At 50.4% G+C, this 17,139-nt stretch overlaps 1 protein-coding gene across 1 annotated transcript in view; it reads right to left on the reverse strand.

Annotated features, from left to right (window-relative positions):
- Positions 1–1,693: 1,693 nt before the first annotated feature.
- The window catches only part of ZBTB47 (zinc finger and BTB domain containing 47), a 71,131-nt gene continuing 55,685 nt past the window's right edge, over positions 1,694–17,139 (reverse strand). Inside the window, exons 4-6 of the mRNA XM_060248040.1 lie at positions 16,120–16,235; positions 8,335–8,479; positions 1,694–4,829 (exon numbers count right to left, since the gene is read on the reverse strand). Coding sequence (XP_060104023.1) covers positions 4,447–4,829; positions 8,335–8,479; positions 16,120–16,235 — 644 coding nt within the window. The 3' untranslated portion in view covers positions 1,694–4,446. The remainder of the gene's footprint in view (positions 4,830–8,334; positions 8,480–16,119; positions 16,236–17,139) is intronic.

Consider the following 17,139-nt stretch of genomic DNA (forward strand, 5'->3'; position numbering starts at 1 on the left):
GGAGAACAAGGAGAAGAATGATGATGATATTGGATTTATATCCCGCCCTCCACTCTGAATCTCAGAGTTTCAGAGCGGCTCACAATCTCCTTTATCTTCCTCACAACAGACACCCTGTGAGGTGGGTGGAGATGAGAGATTTCTGACAGAACCTGCCCTTTCAAGGGCAACTCCTGCAATAGTTATGGCTAACCCAAGTTATGGCTAACCCAAGGCCATTCCAGTAGCTGCAAGTGGAGAAGTGGGGAATCAAACCCAGTTCTCCAAGATAAGAGTCCACACACTTAACCACTACACCAAACTGGCTCTCCACCTTCACTGGAGGGGTCTGGCAACACTATCCTAGAGAGGCCTCAGCACTCTGAGGGTCTCCCTGCATTTCAAAACAATGTTTTGGACGCTCCCAAAAAAACCACCATTGTGTAGGGTTGCCAAGTCCCGCTGCAGCGAGAGACTCCTCTCATGAGCTGGTGACCCTATAGCAGAGTCATTATCTCGTTAACAGTAATATGGGGGGACATAATTGTTTCTTTTGGGGGACAATAGGTGGGCCAAAGAGCAGTTCCTTCTCCCCACTCCTGCTGATTATCCTCACACCCTTTTCCTCACCGCAATAAGGGGGCTAATTTCTGACTGAGGGCGGCAAAAGGAAAATCAGAAAGGGGGAGAATTAGGGCATGAGAAACACGAAGGCTCGTAAATTCTCCCCTGAACTTGTCCCCCCTCTGCCTCGTATCAGCATTACACAGCAAAGAAAAGCCGGGAGCCCCATTGTTTGCCCTGGAATATGTCGTGTCCCACCTCTTAAAGGGTTGGAACCCTTTCCCTATGAAGAAAGGTTAAAACGCTTGGGGCTCTTCAGCTTATAGAAACGTCGACTGCGGGGTGACATGATAGAGGTTGACAACATAATGCATGGGATGGAGAAAGTAGAGAAAGAAGTCCTTTTCTCCCTTTCTCACAATACAAGAACTCGTGGGCATTCAATGAAATTGCTGAGCAGTCGGGTTAAAACGGATAAAAGGAAGTACTTCTTCACCCAAAGGGTGATTAACATGTGGAATTCACTGCCACAGGAGATGGTGGCGGCTACAAGCATAGCCAGCTTCAAGAGGAGGCTAGATAAAAATATGGAGCAGAGGTCCATCAGTGGCTATTAGCCACAGTGTGTATATATATAATTTTTTTTTTTTGGCCACTGTGTGACACAGAGTGTTGGACTGGATGGGCCACTGGCCTGATCCATCATGGCTTCTCTTATGTTCTTATGTGACACAGAGTGTTGGACTGGATGGGCCACTGGCCTGATCCAACATGGCTTCTCTAATGTTCTTATGTGATATAGAGTGTTGGACTGGATTGGCCATTGGCCTGATCCAACATGGCTTCTCTAATGTTCTTCTGTGACACAGAGTGTGGGACTGGATGGGCCATTGGCCTGATCCAACATGGCTTCTCTTATGTTCTTATGTGACACAGAGTGTTGGACTGGATGGGCCATTGGCCTGATCTAACATGGCTTCTCTTATGTTCTTATGGAAGAAGGGAGAAAAACGGACATTTCCCACGACAAGAAACACAGCTGCAAAAACCGGAGGCTGATGCTTCCTCTCGATTTGAAGGCATCCCAGAGAAACATGAAGCTCGCCTCGATCCTTGCACGATAGAAATAAAACGTTATGCAGATTATATGTGACGGTTAAAACAGAAAGTCGTAATATATTTCCTAGCATATTTCTGAAGAGGCTGCTGGAAAAAAATGGGTAAAGACAACGGTCCACCCTCCTGCTTCTGCCCCAGCCCCTCCCCTCCCCAAGTCTATACAGAATAAAGTGCTTCATTGCAATTTTTGTTCACGCTTAAAAGAAAGTCACCGGTACTCGCTTTTCCTTTCCTTCTCGGCAGAGGCGGGCATCAGGTGCCGAACGGCAGAGAAGTAATACACGGCCCACCGTTGGGCATTAACAAAATTCATCTGAGGCATGTGAAGAGCTGTGTACTTCCCCCGCTCCTTTTCCCCCCCTTCCAAATCATGACATGCTACTAAAATGTTGGGACTGGGTGAGTGCCGCCTCTCTTCCCCACCTCTCTTAAATGACTTCGCCGTAGTCTCTTGAAGAGTTCATCAGGAACAGTCCTGCAGAGAAACTTCTGATCCAGAGAGCAGAACACCTCAACGTGTCCTCTCAAAGAGCCTGAACTGTGGCTTGGCCTTCCCGCCGCTTTGCAGTTATTGCACTATCTTGACCCTTTTTCTTTTGTCCAAGCCACAACCGTATCGCACTTTTCGCGTTCGTTCACAAGTTATGGCTGTTGTTCCAGGGGCCAGCCCCGCATTACTACAGATACACACACAGAGGAGGGGAAAACAGACATAGAGAGGCAATTCTTAACCAAAAAGATTCCTCCAGGTTTTGGGCTTAGGGGAAGGCCGGGACAAGGAACCAAGGAATAAGACATCGGACAGAACTCTTGACGTTGACCGTGGACTTCTTCGTGCAGGTTCAGGAAGGTGACGGGGGCAAAGCCATCAATAGGGTAGAAGCTTCAACCATTTCAAGGGGGAACCTGTGCAGGGAAGATGTCTGCCAGGAATGGAACTTGTATGGCCACAAAACGCAGAGGGTCTGATGTTGCACCTGGAAGTTTCATTAACCGTCGACAGAGCATGGACTAACTTGCAATTATCCTATCAAGGATGAGTTATAACGATGGATTAATAAAGTGCAAAAAAGTTAAAGTAATAAATTCTTAATCTTACCCCTCCCAAAAGGGCCAGGCTTTCTTCCCAAGAGAACTTAGGTGCTTATTTGTGTAGGAGTTTGCTTTGTTGTGCAGTAGAAAAGAGGGGGCCCGCGCCAAAGCAAAACAAAGGTGAGATGACAAACGGTGCAAAGGGAAGAACCTTTAATGACTGTATAACCCCCTACTTGTTTCGTGCACGGCTCGTTCGAGGGGAATCTTCAAGATTCTGTTTAGATCAGTTCTTGCATGCGCCTTTCAGCAGAGCACACTGTATGGGGGCATGTCCCGTAAGACTGATCTAAAAAGAATCTGGAAGATTCCTCCTGACAAAGCCACACACGAAACTTTTAGGGGTTATACAATCATGAAAGATTATTTCCTTTGCACCGTTTGTCTTCTCACCTTTAATGTGCAGAGGCCCGCTGAAGAACAACATCTTCACGTGGGGACCCCTAAACCCAACGCGTCCATTGGGCAGCCATAGGCAGCTGCCCGGACCAACGAGCTGGAGAGCTGCGCCGCTTTGGGCCCTCCCACCCTCCCTTGCTCCTAAGCAGATGGAAATAGTCCGCTCGGTAGAGGCAGTGAGGCTCCCGGGCTCAGCGTGTGCACCGCTGCCGCCCGCCATAGCTCTGCCTCTTGCATCGCAGACACAAGAGGCAGAGCAACGGTGGGCACCAGTGGTGAGCTCTGAGACTGGGAGCCTCACAGCCGCTGTGCTCGCCCTTGCGGGTGCTGGCATTGAGGCATCGGGGTGGCAGTGGGGCCTTGCCTGGGGTGCCGGCCTTGGGTCGGCAACTTAGTGCCACCACGGGGGCACCCAAGAAGGATGTAGACCACATCTGGATACTGAATGCTCTAGAGACCCATCCAGAAACAATGTGTGATGAAACGACGACAGGAATCACCACAGAACTGGAGAATTGAGACTTGGGTTCTAGATACGTGTGAATGAAAAAGGGAGAAGTAGGGGACCATGAGGCAGCCAGAAGTGCTTCACTGGTGCCATTTCCTGGATCAACCAGTTTTAACCTCACCTCTACCACTATGCAAGGAGGAAGGGGCCGGTCATAAAGCAGGGGGAGAGAAGCGAGACGTCTCACCAAGTGACTGATGATATTGAGATGGGGAAAGTGAGGAGATGAGAAGCTCTAGTGGAGAACTCATGCATCCGATACCCCACTGATCATGGCTTCACCATCCCCTGGCTTATTGTGATACCCTGCTTCATGGGAATAGATTCGTGGGGTCAACCCATTTCCACCCAAGGAAGAAAAGAGGGCCAGGTTTGCTCCTTCCAAACTGTTGGCCCAGGTTCCAAAGGAGAGACATGTGCCCATTCCCCACTATGCCACAGGTGAGGACTTGGTAGAAGGAGGGGAAGATTCCTGTTTGCATCATGACCATCGGCAAAATCCACCCTGGCGCATCCCTAGATCTCCAGAGCGAGCAGAGTTTGGTCTACACCCTTCCACACGCAAAGAAAGCAGAAGGTTTCTTTCGGATTATATGCAAAGTGGGAAACTCAGGCAAAGAACCACAATCCCTTCAACTCTGCGGGCCAAAAGCAAAGCCCGTTGACCCCCAAAACCCAACTCAACCTTCTCCCCAACCCTCAACGATGTTCACGACTGAGACATCTTCTGGCCATTTCCTGAACTGCAGAACAGTCGATGCGCGAGCCGACAGAAAGTCCAGGGCCTAGTGGTTCAAGTTCACTCTGCTTGCTGGGAAGAGAGGAGGCGGTGGCGGTAAATGAGGAGGCGGGGGGATGCTCTGAGCATGCATGAGAGGCAAAGGGAGCGCTGTGGAGTGAAGCGGGCCGCTGGTGGCCAGATGAGTTGGGTTGGCAGATAAGCTGATGGAGTTCGGGTCGCTGTTGTTGATGGGATCCGAGGCCACGGAGTTGCTGACCCGGAAGCATTTCTCCTTGTGGGCCTTAAGCATGTTGGAGAACCGGAAGCGCTGGCCGCAAACGTCGCAAGGGTAGGGCTTTTCTCCCGTGTGCGTCCGGCGGTGCCGCTTCATGTTCGGGCGGCTGGTGAAGCTCTTCCCACAGATCTCACAGATGTAGGGCTTTTCACCTAGCAGGGAAGTCGCAAGACGTTTATGTTTATTTCGATTTATACCCCGCCCTCCCCGTCGAGGCTTACATCAAAATCATAGTATACTATGATCGCAGTCATAAAATCAATAACACCGTTAAACGATATAAGTTAAAACGATATACAATTGGTGCTAACAAATGAGATGTCACTCATATTCTCAGGACGACAGTTGTTCCAGAGTTCTACGGGCGACTGAAGGCTTGCTGGAAGAGAATGGTCTTGCGGGCCTTGCGGAACTGAGCGAGGTCCCGCAAGGCCCTAACCTCTTCCGGCAATTGATTCCACCAGGAGGGGGCTGCCACTGAAAAGGCCCGATCCCTGGTGGTCGACTGTCTTGCCTCCTTCAGCCCGGGGATCACTAGGAGATGCGTTAAAGGGACTGAGCCAGCACCGGGCACGCTCTTTCCAGAATTAAATGGAAGCTATATATAGCACAGATGGCTGCCCGATCTCCTGATCCAGGGATTGTTATGCAGCTGCGCCTACTATTCAATGGCCAAGGTGGGTGGGGAGGAGGAGGGGGGGGGACCCTCCGAAAGGTTCAGGAGCTGTGCTCCTCTGAGCTCCGGCTGAATATGAGGCCTGTATATGAGAGCCAGTTTGGTGTAGTGGTTAAGTGTGCGGACTCTTATCTGGGAGAACCGGGTTTGATTCCCCACTCCTCCACTTGCACCTGCTGGAATGGCCTTGGGTCAGCCATAGCTCTGGCAGAGGTTGTCCTTGAAAGGGCAGCTGCTGTGAGAGCCCTCTCCAGCCCCACCCACCTCACAGGGTGTCTGTTGTGGAGGAGGAAGGGAAAGGAGATTGTGAGCCGCTCTGAGACTCTTCGGAGTGGAGGGCGGGATATAAATCCAATATCTTCTTCTTCTTCTTCTTCTATAAAGGGAATATATAATATGGGAAAGCTGAATCTCGCAGAAAACTGCAACATTAGAACACAAGAGGATGCCTTTTTTGTCACCTGCGGAGAGAGTTTCACTTCTTTCCACTATATAAAGGCAGGGGTCGTTGTGGAGAAAAATAGGCGGTGGAGCTCATTAGCATAACTCATTAGCGTGTGCCTCCCCCCCCCCCCACCAGTCGATATTTGTACACATTGGTTTAAAGTTGTATATAGGATAAAGCATATATAACAGGGGTGGCCACCGGTAGCTCTCCAGATGTTTTTTGCCTACAACTCCCATCAGCCCCAGCCAGCATGGCCAATGGAGAGCTACCATTGGCCACCCCTGATATATAAGGATTGAAGTATATTCATTGTTTTTCAGAGGTATTCTATCTGCTTTGACTTTATACTAAAACCCCTTCTTCTGTGGTATCCCCGCCAGCCAAAAGCAACCTGACGCAAGAAAGGAGAGCCCTGAGTGAGCAAAGCCTGCTTGGGGTGGCTAGAAATCCAGCCAACCCAAGCAGGCCTCGCTCACCTGGGGCTCTCCTTGGCCACCCGCCCCCCTTCAAAAGGCCAGCAAGTCACCTGCTGCCCAAAATCACATAAGAAGTGGAGAAAGGGCGGTGTGGGCTTCTCTGGGGGTTAATGAAGAAGAAGATATTGGATTTATATCCCGCCCTCCATTCTGAAGAGTCTCAGAGTGGCTCACAATCTCCTTTACCTTCCTCTCCCACAACAGACACCCTGTGAGGTAGATGAAGATATTGGATTTATATCCCGCCCTCCACTCCGAAGAGTCTCAGAGCGGCTCACAATCTCCTTTACCTTCCTCCCCCACAACAGACACCCTGTGAGGTAGATGAAGATACTGGATTTATATCCCGCCCTCCACTCCGAAGAGTCTCAGAGCGGCTCACAATCTCCTTTATCTTCCTCCCCCACAACAGACACCCTGTGAGGTAGATGAAGATACTGGATTTATATCCCGCCCTCCACTCCGAAGAGTCTCAGAGCGGCTCACAATCTCCTTTACCTTCCTCCCCCACAACAGACACCCTGTGAGGTAGATGAAGATACTGGATTTATATCCCGCCCTCCACTCCGAAGAGTCTCAGAGCGGCTCACAATCTCCTTTACCTTCCTCCCCCACAACAGACACCCTGTGAGGTAGATGAAGATACTGGATTTATATCCCGCCCTCCACTCCGAAGAGTCTCAGAGCGGCTCACAATCTCCTTTACCTTCCTCCCCCACAACAGACATCCTGTGAGGTGGGTGGGGCTGGAAAGGGCTCTCACAGCAGCTGCCCTTTCAAGGACAACCTCTGCCAGAGCTATGGCTGATCCAAGGCCATTCCAGTAGGTGCAAGTGGAGGAGGGGGGAATCAAACCTGGTTCTCTCTGATTAGAGTCCGCGCACTTAACCACTACACCAAACTGGCTCTCCCTGAAGGTGCCTGGTGATGTGGTAAAGCCCTTGGTGGCTGGCTGGCTGCCCGCTCTCCTGATCCAGGGATTGTTATGCAGCTGCGCCTGCTATTCACTAGACAAGGTGGGTGGGGAGGAGGAGGAGGAGGGGGAACCCTCCGAAAGGTTCAGGAGCTGTGCTCCGGTGAGCTCCTGATGAATTTAAGGCCTGTATAAAGGGAATGTAATAGAACAGTTAAACACTGTCAAGTCGCAACTGACTGACCCCCCACGGTGTTTCAAAGATAAGAGACGAATAGAGATTCCTGTTTGCATCATAACCGCTGACAAAATCCACCCTGGCGCATCCCTAGATCTCCAGAGTGAGCAGACTCTGGTCTACTTGACGGCATGTGATTATCAGTGGCTTGTATAGCCCGATGTAGTCCCAACGAGCCCGTTTTGCCTCTGGCATAGGGTTGCCAATTCCAATTTAACAAATATCTGGGGACTTTGGGGGTGGAGCCAGGAGACCTTAGAGGTGGAGCCAAGATCAAGGCTGTGACAAGCATCATTGAACTCCAAAGGGAGTTCTGGCCCGCAGATTTAAAGGGACGGCACACCTTTTCAATGCCTTCCTTCCATAGGAAATAATGAAGGATAGGGGCACCTTCTTTTGGGGCTCATAGAATTGGACCCCCTGATCCAATTTTTTTGAAACTTGGGGGGAATTTTGGGGCAAGGCACTAGATGCTATACTGAAAATTTGGCGCCTCTACCTCAAAAAACAGCTCCCCCCAGAGCCCCAGATACCCACGGATCAATTCTCCATTATTTTCTATGGAAATAAACCTCCATAGGGAATAACAGAGTTCCCAGCAGACATTTCCCTCCCCTCCCCCCCGCTTTCTGATGACCCTGAAGCGGGGGGAGGGCCTCCAAACCGGGGGATCCCCTGCCCCCACCTGGGGATTGGCAACCCTACTCTGGCAAGGCGTAGCTTAATCACTTCTCTTATGTTCTTAAGCAATGCGCCCTCTAAGCTGTGGAGTCGTGAAAATTCTGTCAGGGCTACTGGACTCGAAACTAGTTCTTCTGCTGCAGGCCGCCCACCAGAGATGAAATAAATTAGTAGGACTGGCTTATGGATAGCAAGGGGAGGCTGACTCCTACAGAGGGCCCTTACCTGTGTGGGTTTTCATGTGCTCGTCGAAGTACTGCTTCATGTTGAAGTCCTTCCCGCACCACTGGCACATGAATTGCTTGTGGCCGATGTGGATGCTCATGTGGGATCGGAGCTGATACTTGTACTGGAAGCGCTCGTTGCAGTTCTGGGAAGAAGGAGGAAGATATTGAAGAAGATATTGGATTTATACCCTGCCCTTCTCCCTGAATTAGAGTCTCAGAGCGGCTCACAATCTCCTTTCCCTTCCTCCTCCACAACAAACACCTTGTGAGGTGGGTGGGGCTGAGAGAGCTCTCCCAGAAGCTGCCCTTTCAAGGACAGAGTCTCAGAGTGGCCTACAATCTCCTTTCCCTTCCTCCCCCACAACAGACACCCTGTGAGGCGAGTGGGGCTGAGAGAGCTTTCCCAGAAGCTGCCTGTTCAAGGACAGAGTCTCAGAGCAGCCTACAATCTCCTTTCCCTTCCTACCCCACAACAGACACCTTGTGAGGTGGGTGGGGCTGAGAGAGCTTTCCCAGAAGCTGCCTGTTCAAGAACAGAGTCTCAGAGCGGCCTACAATCTCCTTTCCCTTCCTACCCCACAACAGACACCTTGTGAGGTGGGTGGGGCTGAAAGAGCTTTCCCAGAAGCTGCCCTTTCAAGGACAGAGTCTCAGAGCTGCCTACAATCTCCTTTCCCTTCTTCCCCCACAACAGACACCCTGTGAGGCGAGTGGGGCCGAGAGAGCTCTCCCAGAAGCTGTCCTTTCAAGGTAAGCTCTGCGAGAGCTATGACTGACCCAAGGTCATTCCAGCAGCTGCAAGTGGAGGAGTGGGGAATCAAAACAGATAAGAGTCTGCGCACTTAACCAGTACACCAGACTGGATCTCTGGAGGAAGGGAGAGAGCCCCAATGCTGTTACCAAATGCAAAATCCAGGTAGAGCCAAAGTGCATCTTGGTTGATGTTCTGCACTCAACTAGGCTTGCCGATCCCCAGGTCCCAGCGGGGGTTCTTCCGCTTTCTCAGGCTCCTTCCTGCCCCCAGTCAGCTGGCTGGCGGGGGGAAGCCCCGCCCCCAGAAGACCATGTGCCTTTCCACCTCCGGAGGCTCCAGTCTCCGATTGAAAGGCTTCCTCTTGGGATGGGGTGTCTGTGTTACTTTGAAGAAGTTGGCAGCAACTCGTGAGTAGAGAGGCCAATCCCTCGCTTCAGAGTCAGAAAGGGGGGGGGGGGAGGGAAACTTCTGCTGGGCACTTCATTATTCCCTATGTGGAGATCGATTCTCATAGGGTATAATGGGCAATTGATCCGGAGGTTTAGGGGGCTCTGGGGCAGCTGTTTTTTGAGGTAGAGGCACCAAATTTTCAGTATAGTATCTAGTGCCTCTCCCCAAAGTACCCCCCAAGTTTCAAAACGATTAGACCAGGGGGTCCAATTCTATGAGCCCCGAAAGAAGGTGCCTCTATCCTTCATTATTTCCTATGGAAGGTATTTAAAAAGGTGTGCTGTCCCTTTAAATGTGAGGGCCAGAACTCCCTTTGGAGTTCAATTATGCCTGTCACACCCTTGTTCCTGGCTCCGCCCCCAATGTCTCCTAGCTCCACCCCCAAAGTCCCCAGATATTTCTTGAATTGGACTTGGCAACCCTACACTCAAGAGCCCCGACCTGTTGAGGACTAACACTACCCCCCTGGACCACAATGACTTCTACCCCCCACGCCACTCTGGCTGAACCCCAAGATTACACAAAAAACAAATCATGTGGTTTGCTTAGCTTTTACGGGCCCCGCAGTGAGCAGGACTCCTGAAACGTTGACCCGCTTGGCAGCTCCAAGATGTCCACCCTCCAGATGGGGCCAGGAGATTCCATGGAAGGATAACTGATCTCCCAACTCCAGGTTGGAAAATTCCTGGAGATTTGGGGCAAAGCTCAGGGTGAGTCCCCAGTGGGGCATCATGCCAAAGAGCCCATCCTTCAAAGCACCCATTTTCTCCAAGAGAACTAGGGTTGCCAATCCCCAGGTGGGGGCAGGGGATCCCCCGGTTTGGAGGCCCTCCCCACACTTCAGGGTTGTCAGAAAGCAGGGGGAGGGGAGGGAAATGTCTGCTGGGAACTCTTGTTATTCCCTATGGAGATTTATTCCCATAGAAAATCATGGAGAATTGACCCGCAGGTATCTGGGGCTCTGAGGAGGCTGTTTTTTGAGATAGAGGCACCAAACTTTCAGTACAGCATCTAGTACCTCTCCCCAAAATACCCCCCAAGTTTCAAAAAAATTGAACCAGGGGGTCCAAATCTATGAGCCCCAAAAGAAGGTGCTCCTATCCTTCATTATTTCCTATGGAAGGAATTGAAAAGGTGTGCCGTCCCTTTAAATGTGATGGCCAGAACTCCCTTTGGAGTTCAATGACGCTTGTCACAGCCTTGATCTTGGCTCCACCCCTAATGTCTCCTGGCTCCACCCCCAAAGTCTCCTGCCTCCACCCCAAAAGTCCCAAGATATTGCTTGAATTGGACTTGGCAACCCTAAAGAGAACTGATGTCTATAGTTTGGAGAAGAGTTGTAATACTAGGACCACCGCACTGGGGGACTCAAGGGGACCCTGTTGGGGAATTCTCTCTCTCTCTTTAGATCCAGGTGAGCAGCCATGTTGGTCTGAAGCAGTAGAACAAGGCAGGAGTCGAGTTGCACCTTTAAGTTTTATTCCCTATGGAGATTTATTCCCATAGAAAATCATGGAGAATGGATCCGCGGGTATCTGGGGCTCTGGGGGGGGGGCTGTTTTTTGGGGTAGAGGCACAAATTTTTCAGTATAGCATCTAAATAACATTTATTCAGAATGTAAGCTTTCCGGTGCTAGAAGCACACCATCAGACAAACATTTCCATGATTTTACATACTAATTCACTGCCCACTTTCTCTATATTTAGGATTCTTTGCCATTCCGTCCTACTGTCGGATGAAGCATGCTTCTAGCACATGAAAGCTTACCTTCTGAATAAAACTTCGTTGGTCTTCAAGGTGGACTCGACTCCTGCTTTGCTCTTCTTCTCTTTTTTTGGAATTGGAAAATGGTTTATTGGATTCATAAAGGATTTTACAGGGGGGAAAACCCCCCAAGAAATAAGAGGGGGTTCAGGAGCACAATGAACAAAACGAGATTGATGCAAATTCTAATGCAATACAAAGGGAGCATATGGAAAATCAATAGTAAAAATATAAATCCAGCAGACAAAGATCTAATTTAAACCATTGGATGCATGTAACAAAACCATTAACAAAAACAGGACAGAAAAATGGGATTGGATTGTGAAAGTTTTATCGTGGAGTGAGATGGACAAATTAACTAGAACTTTAAGAGACTATGATTTAGATATATTCAAGAAAGAGTGGACGAAATTTAAAGGATATATAGAGAAAGGGTGGAATGTAAAAGGACATTGGACAATTTTTTAGTATTAATGAGAGAAAAAAAAGAATATTGAACTTTGATTGGTTAGCGGTACCTTTAGTATTGAACTTAAATTTATAACTCCGGGGAAGTCAAACATTGGGGGGGGGGTTGAAATACCATATGGGTTAGTATAGAAAATTTATACTTAAGTTTTGTAACCATATGTTATCAATACAAAAACAGGACATAATATGCTAGGTATTAAGAATACAAAAATAGTCTATAGTCCATTCTATGAGGCAAAAAAGAAATTTCCCCAAAGAATTCCAAAACCATGGCCCAAAAGTAAATCATAATCTATAGCAGAATCAGTATCATTATAAAAAAAAGGTTATCCATTATCTTTCCCATTGCATACTGGTCCCATAACTTATCATACCACATTTCAATCATGGGTGTGTGTGTGTGTGGGGGGGGGGGGGGTTCCAATTTTTAGCGATCATCATGAGTGCTATCGCCCATATTGTCGAGATTAAAGATTTCATCTTTATTCACCAATTTATCTGGCCAGATATCAAACTGTTGTTTAGTCGCACAGTTGAGTTCAACTCTTTGCGATCCCATGGACCAAGCCACGCCAGGCCCTCCTGTCTTCCACCATCCTCCGAAGTCTGCCAAAATTCGTGTTTGTTACATCAGTAACACTGTCCAGCCATCTCACCTTTTGCCATCCCCTTCTCCTTTTGCCTTCTGTCTTTCCCAGCATCAGGGTCTTCTCCAGTAAGTGCTCCCTTCTCATTGGGTGGCCAAAGTATTTGAGCTTCAGCTTCAGCATCTGACCTTCCAGTGAAAAGTCTGGGCTGATTTCCCTTAGGACTGACTGATTGATTTTCTTGCAGTCCAAGGGACTCTCAAGAGTCTTCTCCAGCACCACATCTCAAAAGCATCTATCTAGTCCAGCTCTCACACCCATACACTACTACTAGATATCAAACTAGAGAAGTCTAAAGTCTACCGGAACGGATAGGTCTGTTTGGGAACTCTGAGCTAGAGACTTGCTAGAACTGGGAATTCAGAAGATCTAGCAGAATCAGAGGATCTAGGATTTCAGAGGATCTAGCAGGTGCAGAGGAGACAGACGAGGACAATCAGGCGCCTGGAGACCAAGCCCTATAAGGAAAGGCTGAAGGACTTGGGAAGGTTCAGTCTGGAGAAGAGGAGGCTGAGGGGGGACAGGAATGCTCTCTAGAAGTATCTGAGGGGCTGTCGCTTAGAAGCCCTGTGAGGAAAGGCTGGGGGACGTGGGAAGGTTCAGTCTAGAGAAGAGGAGGCTGAGGGGGGGACCGGATTGCTCTCTAGAAGTATCTGAGGGGCTGTCGCTTAGAAGCCCTGTGAGGAAAGGCTGAGGGACTTGGGAAGGTTCAGTCTGGAGAAGAGGAGGCTGAGGGGGAAAGGATTGCTCTCTAGAAGTATCTGAGGGGGTGTTGCTTAGAAGCCCTGTGAGGAAAGGCTGAGGGACTTGGGAAGGTTCAGTCTGGAGAAGAGGAGGCTGAGGGGGAGACAGGATTGCTCTCTAGAAGTATCTGAGGGGCTATCGCTTAGAAGCCCTTTTAGGAAAGGCTGAGGGACTTGGGAAGGTTCAGTCTGGAGAAGAGGAGGCTGAGGGGGAGACAGGATTGCTCTCTAGAAGTATCTGAGGGGCTGTCGCTTAGAAGCCCTTTTAGGAAAGGCTGAGGGACTTGGGAAGGTTCAGTCTGGAGAAGAGGAGGCTGAGGGGGAGACAGGATTGCTCTCTAGAAGTATCTGAGGGGCTGTCACTTAGAAGCCCTGTGAGGAAAGGCTGAGGGACTTGGGAAGGTTCAGTCTGGAGAAGAGGAGGCTGAGGGGGGATAGGATTGCTCTCTAGAAGTATCTGAGGGGCTGTCGCTTAGAAGCCCTATGAGGAAAGGCTGAGGGACTTGGGAAGGTTCAGTCTGGAGAAGAGGAGGCTGAGGGGGGATAGGATTGCTCTCTAGAAGTAACCGAGGGGCTGTCGCTTAGAAGCCCTGTGAGGAAAGACTGAGGGACTTAGGAAGGTTCAGTCTGGAGAAGAGGCAGCTGAGGGGGGACAGGATTGCTCTCTAGAAGTATCTGAGGGGCTGTCGCTTAGAAGCCCTGTGAGGAAAGGCTGGGGGACGTGGGAAGGTTCAGTCTGGAGAAGAGGAGGCTGAGGGGGGACAGGATTGCTCTCTAGAAGTATCTGAGGGGCTGTCGCTTAGAAGCCCTGTGAGGAAAGACTGAGGGACTTGGGAAGGTTCAGTCTGGAGAAGAGGCAGCTGAGGGGGGACAGGATTGCTCTCTAGAAGTATCTGAGGGGCTGTCGCTTAAAAGCCCTGTGAGGAAAGGCTGAGGGACTTGGGAAGGTTCAGTCTGGAGAAGAGGAGGCTGAGGGGGGACAGGATTGCTCTCTAGAAGTATCTGAGGGGCTGTCGCTTAGAAGCCCTGTGAGGAAAGGCTGAGGGACGTGGGAAGGTTCAGTCTGGAGAAGAGGAGGCTGAGGGGGGACAGGATTGCTCTCTAGAAGTATCTGAGGGGCTGTCGCTTAGAAGCCCTGTGAGGAAAGGCTGGGGGACGTGGGAAGGTTCAGTCTGGAGAAGAGGAGGCTGAGGGGGGACAGGATTGCTCTCTAGAAGTATCTGAGGGGCTGTCGCTTAGAAGCCCTTTTAGGAAAGGCTGGGGGACGTGGGAAGGTTCAGTCTGGAGAAGAGGAGGCTGAGGGGGGACAGGATTGCTCTCTAGAAGTATCTGAGGGGCTGTCGCTTAGAAGCCCTGTGAGGAAAGGCTGGGGGACGTGGGAAGGTTCAGTCTGGAGAAGAGGAGGCTGAGGGGGGACAGGATTGCTCTCTAGAAGTATCTGAGGGGCTGTCGCTTAGAAGCCCTGTGAGGAAAGGCTGAGGGACGTGGGAAGGTTCAGTCTGGAGAAGAGGAGGCTGAGGGGAGACAGGATTGCTCTCTAGAAGTATCTGAGGGGCTGTCGCTTAGAAGCCCTGTGAGGAAAGGCTGGGGGACGTGGGAAGGTTCAGTCTGGAGAAGAGGAGGCTGAGGGGGGACAGGATTGCTCTCTAGAAGTATCTGAGGGGCTGTCGCTTAGAAGCCCTGTGAGGAAAGGCTGGGGGACGTGGGAAGGTTCAGTCTAGAGAAGAGGAGGCTGAGGGGGGGGCCGGATTGCTCTCTAGAAGTATCTGAGGGGCTGTCGCTTAGAAGCCCTGTGAGGAAAGGCTGGGGGACGTGGGAAGGTTCAGTCTGGAGAAGAGGAGGCTGAGGGGGGACAGGATTGCTCTCTAGAAGTATCTGAGGGGCTGTCGCTTAGAAGCCCTGTGAGGAAAGGCTGAGGGACCTGGGAAGGTTCAGTCTGGAGAAGAGGAGGCTGAGGGGGGACAGGATTGCTCTCTAGAAGTATCTGAGGGGCTGTCGCTTAGAAGCCCTGTGAGGAAAGGCTGAGGGACTTGGGAAGGTTCATTCTGGAGAAGAGGAGGCTGAGGGGGAGACAGGATTGCTCTCTAGAAGTATCTGAGGGGCTGTCGCTTAGAAGCCCTGTGAGGAAAGACTGAGGGACTTAGGAAGGTTCAGTCTGGAGAAGAGGCAGCTGAGGGGGGACAGGATTGCTCTCTAGAAGTATCTGAGGGGCTGTCGCTTAGAAGCCCTGTGAGGAAAGGCTGGGGGACGTGGGAAGGTTCAGTCTGGAGAAGAAGAGGCTGAGGGGAGACATGATTGCTGTCTTTAAGGGTTGTCACTTAGAGGAGGGGCAGGGAGCTGTCCCTGTTGGCAGCAGAGGAGAGGACTTATAGTAATGGGTTTGAATTAAGGATGGGAAGCTACCATATGGATATGATGAAAAACTTGCTCCCACTCACTCGCAGTCCTCAATCAGCAGTTGTACGAACACTTGACAGAGATCCTCTAGGCCAGCATTTCCCATTTGCAGGGTTGCAACCTGGTACCGGGTCATGGAAACCTCAATACCGGGTCGCCAGGGGTGGCCCAACAGCGCCCTCCCCTCTCTATTTATCTTTGGCGCTCCAGGCCCTGCCCCCCCAAGCTGCCATCGTCTGTAGCACTCAAAGAGCGCTACTGAGACTGTGCGCTGGCCAGAAGCCGTCCCCTGTCCCTCTCTGATGTTCAGAAACATCGGAGAGGGCGGAGAAAACTCCTGGTCGGCACGCAGTCTCTGTATTGCTCCCTGAGTGTCCTTGGCCCAGACCACGGGGAGAGAACTGGGCCACGGAAGGGGAAGGTTTGAGAAACCCTGCTCTTGGCTGATCCTGCCTTGAGCAGGGGGTTGGACTAGATGGCTTCTGTGACCCCTTCCAACTCTATGATTCTATGGATAACGGTGGCTGTGAGGAGCCATACCATTGTTTGTTCTCACCTCACACTTAAAGGGTTTCTCTCCCGAGTGCTGCAGAGAATGAACCTTCAAGGACATACTGCGCTTGAAAGACTTCCCACACGTCTCGCAGGTGAAGGGCATGTCCTTGGTGTGAGCTAGAAGAAACGACGAGAAGGAGAAGAGACTTGGTTACTGGGCAACGTTCTGACTCAGGAAGGGTGTCAAGGGAAGCGGCTGATACAACCCACTTCTGGTAGCCCTGATGGGTCTGGAACAATTCAGGTTGCCACTTTGTAAGTGTCCCCTTCCTACACGTGAGCATAGAACACTATGTGTTATATGTGTTTGGGGGTGTCTTTCTCAATACAGAGAACAAACCAAGCAAGTTTGTTGCAATACAGACAGGAAGAAGAAGAAGAAGAAGAAGATGATGATAATTTTGGACTTATATTCTGCCCTTCACTCTGAATCACAGAGCAACTCACAACCTCCTTTACCTCCCCCACCCCACCCCGCCAGAACAAACACCCTTTTCTCCCTTTCTCACAATACAAGAACACATGGGCATTCGATGAAATTGCTGAGCAGTCAGGTTAAAATGGATAAAAGGAAGTCCTTCTTCACCCAAAGGGTGATTGACATGTGGAATTCACTGCCAAAGGAGGTGGTGGCGACTACAAGCATAGCCAGCTTCAAGAGGGGATTGGATAAAAATATGGAGCAGAGGTCCATCAGTGGCTATTAGCCACAGTGTGTGTGTGTGTGTGTGTTTTGGCCACTGTGTGATACAGAGTGTTGGACTGGATGGGCCATTGGCCTGATCCAACATGGCTTCTCTTACGTTCTTACTCTGTGAGGTAGGTGGGGCTGAGAGAGATCTCACAGAAGCTGCCCTTTCAAGGACAGCTCTGCGAGAGCTCTGGCTGACCCAAGGCCATTCCAGCAGGTGCAAGTAAAGGAGTGGGGAATCAAACCTGGATCTCCCAGATAAGAGTCTGCACCCTTAACCACTACACCAAACTGGCTCTCACGTTTGTAAGAAATGCCTTACAAAGCTGA

The sequence above is a fragment of the Heteronotia binoei genome, chromosome 10 (genome assembly GCF_032191835.1).
Source record: "Heteronotia binoei isolate CCM8104 ecotype False Entrance Well chromosome 10, APGP_CSIRO_Hbin_v1, whole genome shotgun sequence".
NCBI lineage: Eukaryota > Metazoa > Chordata > Lepidosauria > Squamata > Gekkonidae > Heteronotia > Heteronotia binoei.